The 24,279-nt window shown below is 41.9% G+C and overlaps 1 protein-coding gene across 2 annotated transcripts; it reads left to right on the forward strand.

Annotated features, from left to right (window-relative positions):
* The first annotated feature begins 4,932 nt into the window (after positions 1–4,932).
* MYL1 (myosin light chain 1) lies at positions 4,933–24,279 on the forward strand. Of its 2 annotated transcripts, none has more exons than XM_069733427.1 (7): positions 4,933–5,177; positions 20,113–20,140; positions 21,917–22,060; positions 22,840–23,013; positions 23,105–23,182; positions 23,359–23,401; positions 23,986–24,279. In XM_069733427.1, the coding sequence occupies exons 1-6, from the start codon at positions 5,058–5,060 to the stop codon at positions 23,385–23,387; spliced, it is 573 nt and encodes a 190-aa protein (XP_069589528.1). In that variant the 5' UTR covers positions 4,933–5,057; the 3' UTR covers positions 23,388–23,401; positions 23,986–24,279. The 2 variants fall into 2 exon arrangements, with proteins under 2 accessions (XP_069589528.1, XP_069589529.1); XM_069733428.1 differs by lacking the exons at positions 4,933–5,177; positions 20,113–20,140 and adding exons at positions 19,162–19,273; positions 19,786–19,810.

Below are 24,279 nucleotides of genomic sequence, written 5' to 3' on the forward strand. Positions count from 1 at the left end.
GATGCACCACATCCGGTGCTAGGAGATCCGGAGCCGAGAGACTGCATCTAACGCTGAAACCTGCGCGCCTGCACAGGAGCGGACATCCCAGGACACGGAGGAGGAACGCGCCGCGCACCGGAAGTAGGAGCGCAGGGACGAGCGATGCCGGAAGAAGACGGCGCAGCCCGAGAGGAGGAGAGGACAACGCGCCGAGCGCTGAAAGAAGAGCGAGCGAGGGGAGCGGAAGCAGCGCGCTGAGGACCAGGAGCAGAGCGGTGAGCAGCGACTGTGACACATGAAAATACAGAAAACATTTTAAATGAGAAGGTGTGTCCAAACTTTTGGTCTGTACTGTATAGCCTTTGGTTACTTACCTTGAGGATTTTTAATAGTAACTGGTTACAATTAGTGATGAGCGAGTGTGCTCGTTACTCGAGATTTCCGAGCATGCTCGGGTGTTCTCTGAGTATCTTGGGAGTGTTTGTGTCGTCGCAGCTGCATGATTTGCAGCTGCTAGACAGCCTGAATACACGTGGGGATTCCCTAACAAACAGGAAATCCCTGCATTTGTTCAGGTTGTCTAACTGCTGCAAATCATGCAGCTGCGTCGACACAAACATAATCTACGAGCACGCCCAAGGTACTCGGAGAACACCTGAGATTTTGGATTTTAGAATTTGAATCTCACTTCTGAAATCAGTCAAAATAACTATTCCTGGTACATTTTTTCTTACAGCCTACCCTGTCTCCATCCACCAGGAAGTGGATATCTTCACCGGTCTGAGATGAATCCTCCCTTTTTGAGAACCCCTCTTCATAGCCGGATTTATGCTTCTAGAGACTGAGTTTATTCCCTGCCTAACTTTCTCTCCACTTCCATCAACCCTATATCACCTTCACAAGGACCCAGTCAGCAGGTTTCACAACCTCAAGTTTCATTAGTAGCTCTCCTGGAACAAAATTAAGGGTAGAAACTACTTTGTGGGTTAGTATATTAGCCATGTATTTTACTAATGTACAACCTGATTCCTCATCTATTCTCTTGAAAAGTTTTAATCCCCCTGCTAAAAGCATCTATAATGACAAGGTAGTACTTTTTTTCCTCACACTTGTTCAGTTCAATAAAGTCCATACAAGTGTGTTGGGACGGGTATTCAGGATGTGGGAAGTGTCCACTGTTTGGTCTTAAATTCCCTTGTGAGTTGTTTTTGCACAAGTGAGGCAGGCTAAACAAAAGTAATTAGTAAAGCGTATGTTGTAAATACTTTAGATATGATCTCTACCATCCCTCTTGTTGAGACTGTTGGCAGATATGCAACAGATACAGACTTTTTTGTGTAGAGATGTTGTTACTGTTATATGCTTAGTTGAATGTAATGCATATGAGTTGCCCGCCAGGGCCGTGGGGTACTCGGTACCGGGTCCAGTACTTAAGGGGACGTGTCACGGCAGCGACCCGGTCCGTGGCCCTGGGCGCTCATGTAAAAGGGATATTGATTAAAGTTTACGTTCGTGACGTCACCTGTGGTATTCGGTCCCAAATACACAAAACACACCAGCCATCATGGAGTGGGGGCGCCCTAACGTCCCCCCTAGGTCGCCAACCCCCGCAGACAGGCAGGTACCAGTCTAGGTATCAGTGCAGCAATACTAGATCTTCATACCAGTTTGTTCACGGTGTGTTTTGTGTATTTGGGATTACCACAGGTTGGTGGTATTTCAATTACTTTCTAATAAAAATAGTTTTATGGGGTATTATATGATTTACTACAAACAGGTGATGTATAATCCAGCTGTCCTGCCGGTTTCTGTTATGTGCCTTAGAGTCCCACAAAAACATCGGTTGTCCGGCTACTGGTGTCTGCGCTTTGCCAGGGAGACAGTGCACTCACTGCTGTCCTCCCCAGGAGTCACTCGTCTATGCCTCTTTCTCCTACACGCTCACTACAATCTGTTCTTCTTTCGGTGTTATCTCTGTCCGGGAGCTGCAGCACTTTCTTGTGGCTGCACGGCCCCTCTGCTTCCTTCCCCTCTGTCTCTCTGACAGGATCTAACTCACTTTTCCTCCAAACCACAATATATATAGGGGAGTCACCTAGGAATAGGATCAAAAGCTCCCCCTTGTGGCCTGGAGTGTGAAGATGTTGCATACTTGTGTTTACCTGGTGAATAGATATCCTTCCTTGCCTCCAAGCTTGACATCACTCTCCCCGTGAGGAAAGCAATGCCACTGTGACGACCAGGACCCTGGGGCACCACACATATACTTGTTGTACTTTGGTTTCACTTTCTCTCTGGTAAAAGGTCCTTTAGACTTCCTGTTATACTGTATTAAGAAGCTGATGCATGTACCTCATGTTCTGTGTAGATAAAGCTGAATTACCCTATATAATCTACTCTCACAAGTTTCTTCTGTGACCACACTATGCAACAGAGACATGGCTAATGCCATGGCTCAATTCTGCAGGGTATCTAAATGGGTTACTGGGCAATATGTATTTGTTTTATGCAGATACAGAGGCCATCTTTTAAGATAGCACCTTTTCTTACCCATTTAGTATGTTCAGATTTTGGGAATACTTGCTGTATCTCTTTGAGACTGGTCTCATGTAATATTTGTGGTGGCTGCTTGTTTCGCAGCCATATCTGTCTTTTCATTCCCCTTGGAGATGGGGTCATTCTTACAAGTATGTGCTTCACGTTTGCTTGTCCGATTTATACACTAATGTGAGCAAACTCTAAGCCCTATCATAAAATGTATTAGCAGTTGCAGCTGATCAACGGCCTTAATTCTGATTAAGTGATACAAATTAATATAAAATGATCATAACAAAATTGAGTAAAATGAAATTCATCCTATTGGTTCGGCCCTCCACACCAGTCACAGTCTCTCATGTGGCCCTAGGGAAATTAATTGTAACAGAAACACTTTGCAATTCATCCCACTATATTAATCCTACCATAGGGTAAATGGCAAAATTTCGGTGGCACTATATGAATATGTAATGATAATAATTAGTTTATAATGGGTTTTCTTAGACACACAACCTCTTTAAGGTGGAACAATTGTGTTCACACCAAAACTCTTTAATGGTCTGAGCAGATTCACATCTAGGAGCAGCTGAACCAACTGGCAGGGGAAACCGTCCAACCAATCAGTAATAATTTTTATAAATAGTTTGCGCCACGTCTATGTCTATATGTGTCCGTAGGGCCGCGTACAGTGTTGTTTACGATCATCGCTATACGCTTAGCAAGTTCACAAATGTGCATAAACCACTTTAATTTTCTGTGGACTTGGGCAGCAAACAAAATCTAAAACTTTCCCTGGGCAATTAAAGTGTTAAAGGGGAGTTGGAAAAAAAAAAGTGCTCTGAAACAAGATGTTAGCGTAAAGATGCCAAAGGTGTTTTCTAAATATAAAGCCTTTCCCAGCACGGATTTACAAGGACATGAATCATGGCTGTGATTGCTGTGCACATATCACTGGTAAACAGCTGGACCCTACAGCCCTATTTAAGAGTGAGATTTTGTCCTAAAGTGACAAGAAAATCTTCCATCTCGGAGGAAGGAACTGGGGCTCTTTGTAAACCTCTGCGTTCATCTGCAGAGAAGAGATGGTCTGGCAGTGTGGATTTGGCAGAGATCAGGATTTTTGTCTTTGATAATGAGGCAGCGACAGAACTTTGCAGGCAGGGTATAGCTTTATGATCAGCAAATATCTTGCATTATTTATAGCCGAGAACATTTTTTATAGCGCTGTGATATTTCTATAACATGTTGCTATAATTAATAGCTGCTTAGCTACTAAAATTCATTATTGATGATTGTACGGATGTAGCAGATCTAGATTTGTAAAAAAAATGATAGCCCGATGTATCAGAGTAACTCTATCATTGGGTTTAACTCATCATCGCAATATGTCATGTGCGGATCAACTAGAAAGTTATTGCAATTAAAATAGTTACACGGCTAGACGACAAATTCCATTCCATTCAGATTATTTTTCATAGAATATAAGTTGAATATTAATGAATTCATAGACACCAAATGTACACAGGCATATATTTGGCTGTAGAAACATATATGTATTCTGTAGACGCTGGCACCTTTCTGGGCACAGAAGTTTGGCATCCTGCACATCCTAATGAAGGCACTTCTTGCATTAGACAAAGGAATGTATAGAAATAATGGTTTCCGTTAGTCAAGTGGCCTCTTCGCGTCTTGTTTTGTGAATTCTAAGCCGCCTCTGTGTCTTGAGATGTTAGCTCTCCTTCAAAATGTAATTAATATACAAAAGCAGGGAGGATGGGGGGCATGTGCGTACAGTACATTCTCTCTGAAACTGGAGGAGGTGACAAGGACGACTTGCCATATACGTCTGCTTTTATTTTTAAACCCCGGGCTGCACACTGCTTGATCAACACTTTTCTGCAAATGAAAGGAAAGGAATTGGGGGAGGGCAAATAAGACTATGTCAAAAGGGGGGCGGTGGGAAGTGTAAAAGGAAGGGGGGGTCATAGACTTTCCTGTACCCCATTACGTTGAACACGGAATTCCATCCTGAAATCACATCCTCTGGGAGAACTTGGAATTTACGGTATATGCAGGAGGGGGAAGAACTTGTGTGATTTACTGCATAGGAACTGCACAAAATTCCTTCAAGAAATTAAGGGCAAAATGTTCCCACCTGCAACTAGATGTCAACAAGAGCTTTCCAGGCAGCTTATTCATGTGTGTTTGTCCTTTACACTTATCCTAAAAATCCGGCAGGCTGAAAAAAATAGAAGTCCCATGGCTTGATGTAGCCCTGACCCCCTTATATTCCATTTATAGTCTTAGTCCTTATGACATCCTCCTTGCCTGGGGAACTGTCCAATCCAGCAGCATGCATGGAGATTGTGCTAGGTACTAAGCGAAATATAAATATGCCCTAATAGTGAAAAACACACTGGGTCCCACTTCTAGGCTCTGGGCTGAGGATCGTCCTGATCTTACCTCCTCCCTCAAGATAACACTTGGGCTGGTTTCTCTTTGGATCCCTTATCTACCTCCCCTGTTTAAACTAAAGCACAATGGCACCCAAGAAAGACGTGAAGAAACCCGCAGCTGCCGCTGCCCCAGCACCAGCACCAGCCCCTGCCCCAGAACCAGAAAAACCCAAAGAACCAGCATTTGACCTGTCCAGTGTCAAGGTAACAGGGCTGCAAAGGGATGTGATGTGCTTTGGTCACTGGAAACTTAGGGGGTTAAGGAGAAGCTGATTCCTGCAGGTTGCACTCTTTAACAATGCCTCCTTCTTAGGACACTTTGAAGACTAGACCCAACATTTCAAAGCGACCTCTTGTGTATTGTGGATGTTTTTGTAGCTTTTTTTTTTTAAGTACATTATCAGAATTAGGGATATATTTTATGGATATTACTTGTAATTTACGCAGTATACTGCATTGAAATTAACACAATGGAGTAAGACCCAGTTGATCTAACTCTAAGTGGATGGAAGTTCTAACGAACGTATCCTGAATCATGCAGAACGTGTCTTATACATTTATTTTACTTACCACTCAGTGTAATATTTAAGCTATGTACCTGGTGATCTACATTCATCCAACAAGGTGTATCAAATATTCAAGGAAAAGTCTTGAAAAGGGTTGAATAAAGAATAATTTTAGTGTTTCCAGTGACCTTACACCACCCATCTCTCTACTGTGTGCAGTCAACGAATGCAGTGTGAAGTGTGACGTGCCCTCCTGAACATTGCTCCTTGGAGTGGTGGTAGGACTGACAGCCAGGTGGAAAGTTAATTACCCTGTCTCTTCTACGCCTCTCCTCCCTCCTAGCATCCAATTGGTCTATATATGCGGCTCAGAAGGAGGATACCCTAATATGGGGAATAAAGGCTTGACTTCCATTATAAATCAAGATTAATGCATAATAGGTTGTTGCTCTACTTGTAACCTAAGGTCTATCTGATGGACATTTCTTGGGTCATTGATTGCAATCTATTATCAGGATTGGTAGAAGCTGATTGTAACATTCTTCGATTGGAATAGAAGCATAAAATATCAATACAGTATTATGACTACTACTGTTATGTCACATGTCTCCATGAGGACCCTTTCCCCCTGGGGTTGCCAACCGCCTGTAAATTCATTGACAATCCGTCAAATTAGCAAACAGTATTGAATGGGTGTTAAAAACCATATGATGTGTTAATTTTTTAGGGTGATGGTAATGCTGGTCATTGTAATAGTTATTCTCCTCGTTTTACAGCTCGAAGTAAATTCTGGTTATTACGTTTTATCAGTGCGTTGACCTATAGGCATATGTAACTAATTATCTTCATCATTCATTAAGTTTTTGGTTGTCCGTGATTTTTAAAAAAAGTTGTTTAGAAGAAAGGTAAAAAAGTTCAGGTTGGCATCTCTGCTCCCCCACTACCCTTTCTTATAAAACGTAGGATAACGCTTTATCTATTTGTCAGCCTTAGTTTAATAGGCTATGGATTTTAGGTTTATTGCTTCTGATATTGATTTATGAAGATGTGAGTAGTAGAGGTGTGACTTTATAAAGAGAACAAGTCGCCAAGTCAAAAGTGGCCAGTCTTTGCCCTTATTTTATTCTTGTTGCTCCCTGTTGTGTTCAATATATACATATAATCTGGGGATATATATATATATATTTATATTTATAAATCCAGAGAAACATCGGCAATGCCTAAATGGGTGCAAATCTCCCCCATGGAAGCTGGTAAAAATCCAAAAAGGAGTCAGCACATTCACAACAATGAAAAAGTAAGGATCATTTATGCACCCACACCAGCTACGTTTCTCAAGAAAGGCTCCATAGAGAGAAATGAAATGTAGCTAGTGTTGGTGAAAATGGAATCCTAACTTTTTCTATTTTTTCACTGTTTTGGACGTGTTGCCTTTTTTACATTTTTTTTTTAAATCCACCATTCAGTTCCAGGGACATGGGCCTTTGTATTCGGTGCTAAGTTTTATGGGGGGGGTTTTTTCCGAAAGGAGTGTGGCTCATACAGTCATAGGCTGGCGTCACACTATCAGTATTTGGTCAGTATTTTACATCAGTATTTGTAAGCCAAAACCAGGAGTGGAACAATCAGAGGAAAAGTATAATAGAAACATAAGCACCACTTCTGCATTTATCACCCATTCTTGGTTTTGGCTTACAAATGCTGATGTAAAATACTGACCATATACTACTAGTGTGACCACAGCCATAACTCAGAGAACCCGAAAGAAAGTCCTGTTATCCACACCCTACAAGTAAAGACCATAGAAGTTAGCACTGAGCAAAGCGGGCCATATCTCTGGAAACAAAGAGCAAATGTAAAAATGTAAAAATAAAAAATGGAATTCAGGAGCAGCAAAAATTAAAACAAAAAGCAAAAACTGGGCACCTTGGACTTGGTGACAGGTCTTCTTTAATGAAGGTTATCAACTAATTGCTATCTTATACATTTCAACGGTAATTCCATTGAGTCATGAAGGAGCAAAGTTCTTGACGTCCACTTTTGCAGTGCTGTTTTAATGTTACGCTTTCCATTCATTTCATTGCTGTCTTAAACCGTGACGCCAATATCTAATTAATCAATTAGGGTTAAAAAAATAAAAATCGATTCCTATTTTTACATCAATAACTTCATCCTACCAGATAACTTTTCCTCCGCTCAGGTCATCTAAATGAATCTGTAACTGAGCTTTAATTGTCTTGGTCATAAAATAACGGGAACGTCGTTAAGCTCATCGACGAATTGTTTATAGAATTAATTTATTTGCTTCAAAGGCTTTAACAATCTTAATTAGAGCACGAGCCGCTACGTGTGCTTAGCTGTAATAGCAGCTTTGATGAGAATTGCCTTCTTAATTGGGCATCGAGGGTGCTCTCCCAGGAAACGTGGAACAACAGATTTCTTCCGATTGCAAAGGTTATGTGTTCAGCAATACATTAAAATACTTAAGGAGCTAATAAACCGCCAATGTTTATACGTATTGTCATTTAGCAGCTGTTACTGCGGTGGGCGCCTTACATTGTTCTGCAATCCAATTATACCAGAATGACAGCCGCGAGCCATGATCGCCATCTGCTGGCCACTTCCCTGCATTGCAACTGTCATTACAGCAATAATTAGCGATTATTGCTTTTATTATATTGTATTCCTTTTTGAATATTAGCAAATTAAATTCTATTCTCCACTTTAGAATAATGTATTTCAATATAGCCATATTGGGAGAAAACTATATTATACTAGCATTATTCTCAGGGTCCATGTAAAATACACACCTATGAATTGTTTTTTTATGTGTGTTTTTGTGCATGTGTGTGTAATACTTTAAATCTTTTATTGCATCAAGTGTGTTTTTGTGTGAAGTCTTGTAACGTGATCACTTGCCAGCCAATATGCCCTAATGGAAGACTGCAAGTCCGGAAAAAAGGATTACAGTAAAGTAAGAATTTAATGGTGCCAATGCATTGACAGAACGTGACGAGATTATTGACATTTCTTACCTACATAGGGACATTAGATCTGTTTTTGATAGGATGGTTTATTCAAATATACAGGTGCATCTCATAAAATTAGAATATCATCAAAAAGTTCATTTATTTCAGTTCTTCAATACAAACAGTGAAACTGATATATTCTATAGAATCATTACACACAGAGTTATCTATTTCAAGTGTTTATTTCTGTTAATGTTGATGATTATGGCTTACAGCCAATGAAAACCCAAAAGTCATTATCTCAGTAAATTAGAATACTTGAAATAATAATTTTAACATCCGAAATGTTGGCCTACTGGAATGTATGTTCACTAAATGCACTCAATACTTGGTCGGGGCTCCTTTGGCATCAATTACTGCACAATGCAGTGTGGCATGGAGGAAATCAGCCTGTGGCACTGCTGAGGGGTTATGGAAGCCCAGGTTGCTTTGATAGCAGCCTAAAGCTTGTCTGCATTGTTGGGTCTGGTGTCTCTCATCTTCCTTTTGACAAAACCCCATAGATTCTCTATGGGGTTAAGGTCAGGCGAGTTTGCTGGCCAATCAAGCACAGTGATACTGTTGTTTTTACCCCAGGTATTGATAATTTTGGCAGTGTGGACAGGTGCCAATTCCTGCTGGAGAATGAAACTTCCATCTCCAAAAAGTTTGTCGGCAGAGGGAAGCATGAAGTGCTCTAACATTTCCTGGTAGACGGCTGCACCGACTTTGGTCTTGATAAAGCACAGTGTTCTCATGCCTGCAGATGCCATGGCACAAACCATCACTGATTGTGGAAACTTCACACTAGACCTCCAGCAGCTTGGATTGTGGCCCCTCCACTCTTCCTCCAGACTCTGGGACCTTGATTTCCACAATCCAAGCTACTTGAGGTCTAGTGTGAAGTTTCCGCAATCAGTGATGGCTTGGAGAGCCATGTCATCTGCTGGTGTAGATCCACTGTGTTTTATCAAGACCAAAGTCAGCGCAGCCGTCTACCTGTCCACACTGCCAAAAGCACCATCACCTGGTTTAAAAACAACAGTATCACTGTGCTTGATTGGCCAGCAAACTCACCTGACCTTAACCCCATAGAGAATATATGGGGTATTGTCAGGAGGATGATGAGAGACACCAGACCCAACAATGCAGACGAGCTGAAGGCTGCTATCAAAGCAACCTGGGCTTCCATAACCCCTCAGCAGTGCCACAGGCTGATCGCCTCCATGCCACGCCAGATTGATGCAGTAATTGATGCAAAACAAGCCCCGACCAAGCAGTGAGTGCATTTACTGAACATACGTTTCAGTAGGCCAACATTTCGGATTTTAAAATCATTTTTCAAGCTGGTGTTATAAAGTATTTTAATTTACTGAGATAATGACTTTTGGGTTTTCATTGGCTGTAAGCCGTAATCATCAACATTAACAGAAATAAACACTTGAAATAGATCACTCTGTTTGTAATGACTCTATGTTATATATAAGTTTTACTTTTTGTATTGAAGAACTGAAAAAATTTAATTTTTGATGATATTTTAATTTTATGAGATGCACCTGTATATTGCAGTTGTCATAACACAAATCAGTCATCTGGTGTGATAGATTATGTTATCAAGTCAATTAGTTTGCTACATAATTGAACTGTGTAAATTGCAATTAGTTGAGTCATAGCAGAAAGTTAAACTAGCTGTCCATTACTTTGATATTGATGACCTATGCTTTCAGATCACTTATCCTTATGGATGACTTATTCAAGTGAATATGATCTAAACTGCAGTACCACGTGGTGGCCACTAAACAAAGTATGGCACTGTGCTGTTCAGCTCTGTATACTGTTTTTCTATAAAGTCTCCGCCATGATAGCTGATGATTGGTGGAGGGGCCAGGTATCCGACCTCCACCAATATGATATTGATGACCTGTAATAAGGTTAGGTGATCAGGATCATAGCAAAGCCACTAGAGACTCAAGGTCTACAAAAATTCAATTTTCAACAGCAGAAAAAAAAAGGGGCAGCAACACTTACCTGCCCAGATCTTAGAACAAATGCACTGCAGGGTGCAGCCAGCCCATAAAGCAAGATGTTAGCAACACAGGTGCAAAATACCAGATCAACAGCCACTCTCCACATATCCACACCTGGAGGGGGTGACTGCCCAGTATACAATTGCACAATAAAGGCCCACATAGGGCGTTGTTCACACAATGGCGGGCTGGCCAGTACACTCTCAATGCATCCCAGTGCGAACACCCCTCATGCGAGACCAAACATGTTTGGGCTTGGCTGCACCCCGAATCGCCTAATCGAAAAGTAGGGGCATGACTAATAGGCTGTGAACCAGACGCTATGCAGTACCATTGTGTGAACAACGCCCTATGTGGGCCTTTATTGTGCAATTGTATACTGGGCAGTCACCCCCTCCAGGAGTGGGTATGTGGAGAGTGGCTGTTGATCTGGTATTTTGCACCTGTGTTGCTAACATCTTGCTTTATGGGCTGGCTGCACCCTGCAGTGCATTTGTTCTAAGATCTGGGCAGGAAAGTGTTGCTGCCCTTTTTTTTTCTGCTGTTGAAAAAAGATCAGGATCATAGTAGTGGACAAGCCCTTTAACTTCACATATGCAATGTATTAGAGTCTAATAATTAGACCAGCAAATGGGAAACCTGCGCCCTCTAGTGCACAGGTTGGTATTACATCTTCATTCAAAGCTAGATTCCATATGCAATTAGTCTGCAACCTAAGAAGTCTCAGTGGCCAGAGCCCTTTTGGACATCTGCTCCTGTGACTTCAAAGCGTGCTCTTTACTGACAAGTTATACTGCCATTTATAAATAGTAGCACCAAGAAAAACACTGGTTTTGCCTAAATTACCCATTGAGATTTTGCTGGCTAAAACTCAAATAAATGAAAAATGATGCATGAACATAATATTATTGTTCAGTGTCATAATTTTTTTAAATGTTAACATTGATCAAAATTCCTATTTTTATAGATGACTTTTCTATGTTGAATTGTAGCAGATTTGTGCTGAATGGTATATTGATTTAACAGAAGGCCATTTACTGTACACACCGGCTACTGTTCATTAAAGGGACACCGTCACCTGAATTTGGAGGGAACAATCTTCAGCCATGGAGGCGGGGTTTTCGGGTGTTTGATTCACCCTTTCCTTACCCGCTGGCTGCATGCTGGCTGCAATATTGGATTGAAGTTCATTCTCTGTCCTCAGTAGTACACGCCTGCGCAAGGCAAACACAGAATGATGCCCCCACAGTGCCCCAACAAAGAATGATGCCCCCACAGTGCCCCAACTAGAATGATAACACCACAGTGCCCCAACACAGAATGATAACACCACAGTGCCCCAACACAGAATGATGCCTCCTACAGTGCCCCAACACAGAATGATATCCCCACAGTGCCCCAACACAGAATGACAACTCAACAGTGTCCCAGCACAGAATGATGACCCCACAGTGCCCCAACACAGAAGGATGACTCCACAGTGCCCCAACACAGACTGATGCTCCCACAGTGCCCCCAACACAGAATGATGCCCATACAGTTCCCCCAACACAGAATGACAACTCAAGTGCCCCCAACACAGAATGATGCTCCCACAGTGCCCCAACACAGAATGATTTTCCCAGTGCCCCAACACAGAATGATGCCTCTACAGTTCCCCAACACAGAATGATGACTCCACAGTGCTCTCAGCAAAGTATGATGCCTTCACAGTGCCCCAACACAGAATCATTACTCAACAGTGTCCCTAACACAAAATGATGCCCCCACAATGCCCCAACATAGAATGATGCCCCCATAGTGCCCCCACCACAGAATGATACCCCACAGTTCCCCAACACAGAATGATTACTCAACAGTTTCCCCAGCACAAAACGATGCCCCCACAATGCCCCAACATAGAATAATGCCCCCACAGTGCCTCCAACACAAAATGATGCCCCCCACCATGCCCCAACACGCCCCAACACAGAATGTTGCCCCCACAGTGCTCCCAACACAGTATGACTCATCAGTGCCCCAACACAGAATTATGCTCCCACAGTGCCCCCAACACAGAATTATGACTCCGCAGTGCTCTGAGAAAAGTATGATGCTGCCACAGTGCAACAAACATAGTATCATGCCCCTACTGCCCCCAACAAAATATGTCCTCTACAATGCCTCAGAAACATTATGATGTCCCCACAGTTCCCACACACACACATTATGAGGCCCCAACAGTGATCCTGCCCCATAGTATGATGCCCCACAGACAGTATACTGGCCTCTAAAGCCCAATCACACTCAGTATCATGCCACAAGAGCCCAACTACATAGTATGATACCCCGCAACATTGTATAATGGCTTCCACAGCCCACCACTCAGTATGCCCACCCCAGCCCTCCACACACAGTATGATTGCCCCCACAGCCCCCCACATATTATAATGGCCTCCACAGCTCTTCACATAAATGAAAGACCTGAGAGCCATCCATACAGTATGATGGCTTCTAATGCCAACCATACAATATGACGGCCACACTGTATGCCTTTGCAGCTCTCCACATCACGTTATAGGTCCTTAGAGGACCCCACAAGGACTGACTAATAATATTAAAAGTATTCACCTAGACCCATTCCCCTTATTTGCTTTTCTGTGCAGCTTAAGAACTAGGTCTACACAGACAAAGGCTCCCTCCTCCACCATCCATCCTCCATGCTGAGAATTCTAAAACTGTTCAAATTGAGAAAACAGGGGTGAGGGAATGGGCTGTGGTGCCCCATATTGGCCGAGTGGTCTTCCACTATTAGTGGTTTACTACTGTTCAAAATGTAATTGCTTACATCACATCAGATGTCAAACGCATGATGTCAGATAGTAAATTTAAGGAGTCACAGTTGTATTACAGAGGTAATGTGAGCCCTTGAATAATTTTACTTAATTATTCGAATGATTTAAAGAGTTATTTAGATTTTATGATGTGATGGCATATTTAGTATAGGATGTGCCATCACTTTACTATCATTAGGGTTCCGACCTCTTGGACCTCCATAGATCCTGAAAGAGAAGGGAACTCAACGCCGGTGTGGTACAACATCTTCTGGACTGTTCTTCTTCTGTTCCGTGGCCCCCAGCCACAGTGTTGTGCATGGACCTTCAGCACAGCTCCATTCATATAAATAGAGTCAGCAGCAGTTCCCTGTACAGCCGACTAGCTAGGAGAACTCTATGGAGGTAAAAATTAGAAGGGGCACGGAGCTTGACTAAGGCCGGGGTCACACTGGTGAGTGCAATGCGAGAAAGTAGCACGAGTCTCTCTCATCAACACCCGGCACTGCCGCCGGCGCTCGGCGTTCAGCTGCATAGAAATACATACAGCAACACACTGCGGTCCTGAGTGCCGGCATCAGTGCTGGGTATTGATGCGAGAGTCTCGCACGAGTTTTTCGCATTGCACTCGTAAGTACGACACCGGCCTGACACAACATCTCCTTCATCGTTAACGGTTCCCAAAATTGCACCTTCCTAATCATAAATTGACAGCATATCCTAGCAATATGGCATCATGTTGTGGGATGGGATAACCTCTTATAACATTAACATATACAAATGTTTTTGGTAGTTGTCAATTATGTAAAATTCCACTTTAAAGAGAACCTGTCATGTCCCCAAATGCTATTAACCTGCATATATAGGGTTAATCTGCAAGCTAAAAGTGGTCTAAAGCTGCCCGGCAGCCACATTGAAAACATGAAATTTATTCCTCCCGGCAACTTTTCAATTATTTAGGAGCAGCTTCAGTTAGAGAGCAGCGACTGTAACCTCACCTGGCACGATGACTGACAGCAGCTCTGTACGGATCCACTGCTGAGCCGCTGTCAGTCAGTGCCAGGTTGGGGTTACAGTCACTGCTCACTAAGTACTGAGCATCGACTGAAGCCATGCCTCTATGACTGCGAGCCGCAGGCTGCCGGGAGGAATAACGTTAATTACCTCCTAGGCTTTCTGCCACATCCATAACTCATACCCAAATATTAATGGTGTACACATAGCCTAAGATTACTGACACGCCATTTTGTTCAGTATTTCGCATTAGTTAACAAATTTGAACCAAAGCCAAGAGGGGGCCTAAAACAGTAGAGATACAAACTTTTCATTTCACATCTTTGTGTAGGTTCCACTTCCAATTTTGGCTTACAAATACTGATTCTAAATACTTACCAAAATACAGGAGCGTGAAAGGGGAGCAAAAAGTCAGATATTAACTTAGGCATCATGCATTTATTCTTTACTTGTAATAAATACTACTCATTGAGATTTCTACCTTTGAAAGGTTAGGGTCACTAACTTTATTTGCATGCTAATGCTAGGCTGCTCTGATTAAGGCCTCTTTCACACATTCGTGTCTCCAGTACGTGCGGTGACAGTTTTTACACATCTGTGCACATAACTGTGTTTTTTCACGGACCGTGTGTCCGACTGACCCACACGCAGACATGTCCGTTTTTATGCAGCTGCATGGATCACACGGAAAAATTCAAGTCAATGGGACCGTGTAAACACGTACTGCACACTGATTCCGTCCATGTGATGCTTCAGTATCACACTGATGGCCGCTAGTGAAGAAGCGCTACAGTAAGCGCTGTTCCCCTGCTGCTGCTGCTAAAGCCGGCTCTCATCAGTCTCCTCTGCTCTGTCGGCGATTGGCATGAGCAGAGGAGAATGATGTCTGACCGATGACAGAAGGTGGGGGCATTTGGGACTCTTACCCCCATCATCCGACACCTGCTGCCGCTAATAACAGTGACAGCAGGAGCGGATGATTGGGGTATTCTACAGCCGCCACCTGCAGTCTAGCTAAAAAAATGAATGAAAAACCCCATGTGGGTTCCCCCCTATTTTATTGAACCAATCAGACAAAACTCACAGCTGGGGGCTGCAAACCTCAGCTGTCAGTTTCTGCAAGTTTGTTTATCAAGAATAGAGGGGTGCCTATGCTGTTTTTTTCATTATTTCAATAAAAAAAAACGGCGTGGGTCTCCCCCATTTTTGACAACCAGCCTTGTTAAAGCTCATAGCTGGGGGCTTGTTTTCTCAGGCTGGTAAGGGGCCACTGATATAGGACCCCCCAGCCTAAAAACAGCTACCCAGAGGTGCCCAGAAAAGGCGCATCTATTTAAATAATTGCCTTAAATTGTCTGTCATCCACTTCCATCTGGACGTCTTTGAATCCCACAGTCCACCCCGCCGCACTGTAAGTACGCTGACTGCCATATTGGAATACCCAAGTGATTGGTATTCCAATATGGCACCCGCTGGTGGTACCAGGCCCTTGCGCAGTACCACCAGCGGGTCATCACCGGACCTTCCGCATCGGCGGGGGAGGGGGAGCGGCAGCTGTCCATCATACTCACCTGCTCGTGTCTCTGCATGTCCCTGCTTCTCTGACGCCAGCAGCTTCTTCCTGTGTTCAGCAGTACGATGTGACCGCTGAACATAGGAAGAAGCTGCCGGCTCCCAGAGACCATCTGTCAGTGAGAAGCTGCCAGGGACCGCGACGAGAGCAGGTGAGTATAACAGGGAGGGAGAGCATTCCGATATTCACCATGCCACTCCTTTTTCTATGTCCTCTACCTGTGACGTTCAGGTCAGAGGGCGCGATGACGTGTTTAGTGTGCGCCACCCTCTGCCTGAACAGTAACTGCAGAGGACGCGGAAGATGGAGCAGCGCCCGGCGGTGGAACGGGGACAGGTGAATATCGCAAGTGCCGGGGGCCTGCTCAGGACAAGAAGTGAGTATGTCATTTTTTTTTATCACAGCATATGGGGCACATGTTTCTATGGAGCATCTTATGGGGCCATAATCAACCTTTATGCAGCATTATATGGGGCTTGGGGACGAGAGAATCTCAGTGCTACAAAGCCTGCCCCCATAGGGACATCACTACCATCCTGACGCAATAACATCTGGCCTCCATCTAGTCTATTAGATGTGCCTTTTCTGGGTGGGCTGCTATTTTTAGCTGGGAAGGTCAATATCCATGGCCCCTTACCAGCCTGAGAATAGCAGCCCCCAACTGTGAGTTTTAGCAAGGATGGTTGTCAAAAATAAGAGGGGGGACCCCCTGCCATTTTTAAATTATTTATGTAAAAATTAAAAAAAAAAGAGTGGTGACCCTTCTATTCTTGATAACCAAACTTGAAGAAGCTGACAGCTGAGGGTTGCATATCCCAGCTGTGAGTTTTGCCTGGTTGATTCAAGAAAATAATGGGGAACCCACGTCAGGTTTTTCATTCATTTATTTAGTTGGATCACAGGCGGTGGCTTGGGAATACCCCGATCATCCGCTCCTGCTGTCACTGTTATTAGCGGCAGAAGGTGTCGGATGATGGGGGTAAGAGTCCCAAATGCCCCCACCTGCTGTCATTGTTCGAACATCATTCTCCTCTGCTAACGCCAATCACCGGCAGAGCAGGGGAGAATGATGAGAGCTGGCTTCAGCACCAGCCGCCGGGGAACAGCGCTTACTGTAACACTTCTTCCCCGGTGGCCATCTGTGGGGTACTGATGCGGCACACAGGTGGCACACGGTTGCCACACATATACCGCACAGTGTACACACATGGACACACGGACACGGATATCTCCGGTACCGGTTTTTACAGTACTGAGAATATCAGGATGTGTGAAACCGGCCTAGTAGAGGAATCTCTGGTATGAATGGTCCATCCTTAGACAATCCATATCAGATAATTATCACCATGGATAATCAGCTGATTAATTGTGTCCAGGTCCCCTTCTTAGGAGTCACAGCGCCATACATTGTGTAGTGGCCATGTCTGGTACTGCAACTCTTGGCTCAATCCTATATGAATGAACTTGAGATCCTATTCCAGGCAAATTTGCTAGAATATTCAGAGCTTAAACAACGTTGGAGACATCACACTCATATAAACACCGCAGCCCCTTTAATAAGTTGATTGGTGGGGGGCTGTTAGGAATTGTACCCACCAATAAGGTATTGATAGACTGTAGGAAAGAGCCAAGCAAATAAGGTAGCACACTGCAGCCCTAAAACATGCAAACATGAAATATGAAAAACTAAACTGCATTACTGCACTAGAAATATGAAAAATGAGAGCGTTTAGCGCATATAAATGGCCAATTTTATGTGTACCTGGTAGCCACTTTACGGCAACTCTCTTATACCAGGTCCTACGCTTGCCTTCCTCACTGAGAATTCTCAGCGAGGAAGGCAAGCGTAAGACCTGGTATAAGAGAGATGCCGTAAAGGGGCTACCAGGTACACATAAAATTGGCCATTTTTATGCGCTAAACGCTCACATTTTTCATATTTCTAGTGCAGTAATGCGGTTTAGTTTTTCATATTTCATGTTTGCTTGTTTTAGCGCTGCAGTGTGCTGCCTTATTTGCTTGGCTGTATAGGAGTTGGTTACTCTAGGTTTAGCACCTGTTCACACTTAGTCTATGTTTGGATGTGACGGTCAGTTTTTTCAAAAGTAGGAAAAAGCCATCAATACTAAAGTTCTGACAAAATCATTTAAAATAAAGAGCGTTAAGGATGGGTGCTGCAGATGCAAAAGAATGTCGGAATTACAAATAGACTTTCTTCTCGATTATCACTTTCACATTCCAGTGATTACATAGCAAATCCTTTAATGCCAGAGGCTTTAGTAACTCAAGTTTGTACATTAGACTACCACTAGATGGCGCACATTACCAAGAAAACATTTAGTTGGTGTCTTAGAAAGCGTATAGTAGACAAGGATACTAGACTGGTAATGACTATTTATATATATATATACATATATATATATATATATATATATATATATATATATATAAATATATATATACTGTATATATATATATATATATATATATATGGAGTTTTTTGGCAAGTATTTGATGAATTTCCGGGGGGGAGGGGGGGGCATGTGTACCCATGGTAGCATTGTTGTGTTCTCCAATTCGTTATCTATATATATTACACATATATGCATGTACAGATATATATATTTAGATTTCTGTTGCTCCACTTGTAATATGAAAAAAATTATAAGTGTATGCAAAATTACATAAAACATCACGTAAAAGAAAATGATGCAACAATATACAGTATGTGTAGTAAAATAGAATGAATCATCCTTTACTTTGCCGCTTCCCCTTTACAAGGTAATAGCAGCTTTCCGTATATTTGATATCTCCAGGCCGCTCGTTCGGATCTACAGGCTGATTGTATCATTCTGTACTGTCCGGCTACTTTACAATTGAGCAGTCGTCATTAGGGTTCTGTAGTTCTGGGATTCCCACGAGAAGGGAGCGGAGAGCTCGTGCTGTGTATTTTTAGACCTGGCCACGTTATTTACCCAGTTGTAACTTCTGAAGGGATGGTTATTCCTAAAAATCTCTCACTGCCCAAAATTGTCCCTGGAAATCTCCTCCTTCTTGCAGAAAAAGTTGCTGACACGTTTTACATGCATTAAAGCGTGTCAACCCCACTTCCTACTAAAAATAGCTCTCCAAATTAGTGGTCCTGGAAGGAGATCCCTCCTTTCGCTTTGCCCTAAGAAAGCCAAAAAGTCACCCAGAGGAGGGGCTAGCTTCCCCTCTGACATCTGAGATGGGCGGTCATGTCACTGCCCCCGGATAAATAAGAGGAGCTCGGCCGGGGCACAAGGACCACACGCTCAAGCCCTCCTCAGGACAACTACTCAGCTCCCTGCTCATCTCCCAGTCCCAGGCTCAACATGGTGGGTGTCCTAGTTTGTTTCTCTAGCTATATACTATCATTGCACAACACAGACTAGAAGAACTTTACATGAGACCTTATCAATGGCGCTTCACTTTTAATAATACATGACACCTAAATGGGTCTTAGCATAAAAGTGAAGCTTCCATCCAAACATATATTATACATTTAGTTCTGGAGTATATACTTTTATTAAAATATTTTGTATTATTTATCTGTTTAGGTTAAGCCCTTTACCTTATCATGTTTAGAAACATAGCCTTTGGTGTTGCCTATTTGTATAGCAGTAATTACTATCCACTGGCAGGACAGCAAAGGATTCTGGGATAAAAGACGTCCATGCATCCAATGCAAAGTCTATGCGTAGGATTGCTACAATTAACAATCAATAAATCTAATATAGGATCTGTCAGAAACTTAGTAATAGGAAACACAATAATTTTCTATCTACACTTTCTGTCAATGCCATTTCCACCATTACTAGCCTTTGGCATTTTTCTCTTTTCCTTGCAGTCTTTCTCCGCAGATGAGGTTGCTGGTAAGTGATAGCTGGAGATGAAGTAATGCCTTTCCACTAGTGATGATGATAACGACCGTTTAATAATATTTTACAAAACAAAAATAATGCCAAAAACAAATGGCAACCAATCGCCCGCAGGAGTCACCATCATCAGGTCGCCCCATCCTTAGGCATCTCCTTCATTGCCGGCCTTGTTTGGTTTCCAGCTTCCTGTGTGCGCCATGTGCTTGGACTTACCTTCTGCACCTCAGAAAGCTGTGAACCTCAGATTACAACAGGCCTTTAATTGTAGCGTTTCGACCGATTTTATTTTTTAACAGATTGAATTCTCTCAAGATCAGCAGGATGGTAAGTGGAGAGCCGGGCCGGACATGAAATCTGATTTTATAGCTACTAAGTTATGGTATATAAAACCTACAAGAGAAAAAGTGAACTTCGTTACATCAGGGTTGTTGCTCACTTTTTCTCTTGTAGGTTTGATATGTTTTGTGGCCAATGTGAACATGCGTTTAAGTTCTGCAGGTGTGCCAACTCAAGTCAAGCTCAATGTTTGTGTTTTTTAAGTTATGTTATATATGCACGGCCCACAATCCGTATAGTCTGTGTGTGTTTAGTAAAATGTCTCCTGAGCCAATCTGGCACTAAGAGTAGAATATTCTACTTTATTTATTTTATTGGTGCTACATTCGCCCTGGAGCTGATTTGCTAAACTCACAAGGTGTAGAATTGATCTATGTATCCCATGCTTTAGTAACTAAACTCTTCTCCTGGCTTTGATGTCTTTCCCTGATACAGGCAGGTACTTTGTTACAAATGTGGGATACACAGAGTCTGTATCAGAGCTGCAATGAAGACTGTAAATATTTATATTAATAATGTAAATATTTATGGAAATTATTAGATTAGTTCCCGATAGATGCAAAGACTGATAGTGTAAGACTGGCCCAAGTGTGCGTCATTCGCGATGCCATAGATAGCGGGTGACATGACCGTGTGAGTCACAGAGGGTATTCCTGGGTACCGTAGCGTTGCCAGGTCATGCCCATTACTTTTAACAGCTAATACCACTATAAATCAGTCATCAGAGCTGTAATAATGTTCACTGCTTACTCCCTGTGTACATTGTAAAAATAAGACTATCACACCGTCACCTGTTATGCCCAGGGTTGATGTAGAGCCGAACAGGCGGCACACCGTGTAATTCTTGAGGGACTGCCAACCTCTAACATCGCATTGCTCAAATGAACTCTTATGTATAATATTGTCATACAGAGAGTTTCTGCAGCAGCTGAGGCTTGTGGTTCCCCATGAAAAGCCCAGGCAAAGACATCATTACTTTGTATCACATGTTCATATATTAATATCTGCCCACATTCAGATATGATCTGCATCACCTCTCATTGGAAAGATCTGTCCTGTAACCTGTAATTCCAGTATATTATTATTATTATTATTATTTATTATAGCGCCTTTTATTCCATGCAACCCTACCTCATTGTGTTGTGCTTCACAACATTCTATGAGGATTTTTTTTCTAATTACATATTGTATTAATTAGTAACAAACTTGAAGACCCCATAGATAGATGACACCAAGCAGTGGTAATATTTCGATGAGTAAACCTGCCAGGTGCAGCCCTCGGCTGAGCATGTGGCACTTGTGAAAGCAAACGCTGACACTGTCAAACTCTTCTTTGGTGACAGGTGCCTATGTTGAGCATGATAATTGCTAGTTGCTCTGGCGCTTTAAGGGTTAGGGGGTCGGTACGTCTATTCGGTTAGTGCTAGGAACAGGATATCTTATTACAGGAGCTCTGACCCTTCGCTAACATTAGCAGCTTTTTACAGTCTGCCTGTAAAACCATCTCTGACTTGATTTGGAAGCTGTTCCGTGTTACTGAAAATAACCCCGTTTCAAATATCCCAGACTGAAAAAAAAGTAGCTGAACGAGCACAATATCCATCTCCGCTGTTACAAGTGGTCATTCCGGGCTCTAGCATTCTTATACATTAGATCTTTTAATTCTATACATAGTACAATCAATGATAAAAAGTTTTTTTTAAAAAGCGAAGTAATGTTTCTACCACTTGACCATCTCACATTGACTTTCTTTAATTCCCGTAGACTTCAAAGAGGCTTTCCTGCTCTTTGACAGGACAGGTGACAGCAAGATCGCCTACAGCCAGGTTGCTGATGTCATGAGGGCTCTTGGCCAGAACCCCACAAATGCTGAGGTCAAGAAAGTCTTGGGCAACCCATCTAACGAGGGTAAGTAGTCTACCTGTATTGACATAGCATACTAGTATAGCATTAAAAAGTGATAAGTAATGGATACGGTACACAGGGCTGGACTGGCCATCTGGCAATTCTGGCAAATGCCAGAAGGACCTGTCTGGTCATGGGCTGCCTTGTCTGCTATGTTGGTAATAGAATCGGTGTTCTCAAGACACTCATACTGGTAAGAGTTGTGATGGAGCACAAAGTTGCTGACTCCGTCACTTACCCCAGCAGGCCACGGGTATCATTAGGAATATTGGTCTTGTAGAAAATATTCCTTTCCTCCATCCAGGGTAGTATTAGTAATATATCCCATCTGGTTCATGGGGACGGGGACAACAAGGGCCTGTGCAATTTCAAATGCCAGGACTGTTTTTCAGCCCCAGTCCATACCTGTCGGTACATTTATTACAACCTTGAAGCTGCTAAGATGATGGCCTGTTTGCAGGTTCTCTTCGTTGTAACGATCTTGCATACAGAAGATTGGCCGTACGATTCTTGTAATTAAATGCTAGACCAAATTACAAAATGTATTCATCTCAAAGGCGTTCTGGATTTCTAAATAGATTATTTGTCTCTATATATGGCTAGTATTATACATATATAGGGGAAAATGATTGTTAAATATGGGGAAATTATGTAATTTTTAGTGAAGAACGCAAGGAAACTATTAATTAATCCCCGGGAGATATTGACTTCACAATATGTAAATGAAAAAGTTTTAATATTATGTGCTGAGACCAGAATTACATTTCATATATTCTTCACAGAGATGAATGCCAAGAAGATCGAGTTCGAACAGTTCTTGCCCATGCTGCAGGCTGTTGCCAACAACAAGGACCAGGGCACCTTTGAGGACTTCGTTGAGGGTCTGCGTGTCTTTGACAAGGAAGGCAACGGCACCGTCATGGGCGCTGAGCTGCGTCACGTGTTGGCCACATTGGGTAACTTGTTTCTTCCTTGCCTATACATTGCTTTAAGAAGTAGTGATCTGGAGATGTGATCATTGACAATTTGTTATGCCTGTCCTAATAGGTGAGAAGATGAAGGAGGACGAAGTAGAAGCTCTCCTGGCAGGACAGGAAGACTCCAATGGCTGCATCAACTATGAAGGTAAGCAAAGAACAGGATATATTACAGCTTTACATAAAATCCTGAGTATATTTTCATTATTTATTGATTCGTCCATTTATTGATTCATTAGTTCATTTATTGAAAGTGATCAACACCTAGTTGTTTGGATCTTTGTTGTCATTCGGTAACTTTTTATATTTTTTTTTATTTCCCAGCCTTTGTGAAGCACATCATGTCCATCTAAATGTATCATCTAAAGTAAGTCATATCTTTGATTCAAACTATGATATTTAACCCAAATTGTTGCCAATATAATACAGCTTTGCAACATAAAATATTACAGAAAAATGTATTCTAAGAATGTATATTATACAAAAATATATTAAAAAAAATAAAAAATATATAATAAATAAGATATATTACACATATATATAATTACTATATATATAGTAATTATATTAATATAATTAATATTAATTAATTAATATATATTAATTAATAGTAAACTTTACTCAATTCAGTCAAAATAATTTAAAACTATACTTATTCTGATATATATATATATATATATATATATATATATATATATATATATATATATATATATATATATATCAGAATAAATATAGTTTTAAATTATTTTGACTGAATTGAGTAAAGTTTGGATTACAATTATTCCATGGATTTATGCAGCTCTATATTAGATACACATATGGACTTCTACTTAACCCTGAAATGCAAGATTTATTTTAATATTAGATGATGTGACACAATTAAATATTAAATTATAGTATTTCCATGGATATCAATACTAAATTTCCTTTTATTTTCATCTCTTTTAGCACTACCTTTGAATGTCTCAGAAGACCTGGAGGCATGGAATCTGTACAAAGACCAGCAACTGGTCATTACCAACTTTACGGAAATGTACTGTACAAAACACCCATCAACATTTTTTATTCACCACCATTGGGACTTGTATTTTTTTCCATAAATCCTGTTATTATTTAAAGGAAAGACCACACAGGACGTATCACCCTGGCAAAGCTGGCGGAGATATCAGTCAAGCAGATATGTGTAACATGCCATGGATCACTGTACATCAAAAGACACCTCAATAAAATACCCTTTGTTAA

This window comes from Ranitomeya imitator, chromosome 7 (genome assembly GCF_032444005.1).
Source record: "Ranitomeya imitator isolate aRanImi1 chromosome 7, aRanImi1.pri, whole genome shotgun sequence".
NCBI classification, from domain to species: Eukaryota; Metazoa; Chordata; class Amphibia; order Anura; family Dendrobatidae; genus Ranitomeya; species Ranitomeya imitator.

Excerpts from the sequence above, each read along its gene's own strand:
- MYL1 (XM_069733427.1), top strand. The coding sequence starts at position 5,058 with ATGGCACCCAAGAAAGACGTGAAGAAACCCGCAGCTGCCGCTGCCCCA. Across the intron at positions 23,014-23,104 it reads TCACGTGTTGGCCACATTGG|GTGAGAAGATGAAGGAGGAC; the intron begins GTAACTTGTTTC and ends CTGTCCTAATAG. Across the intron at positions 23,183-23,358 it reads TGGCTGCATCAACTATGAAG|CCTTTGTGAAGCACATCATG; the intron begins GTAAGCAAAGAA and ends TTTATTTCCCAG.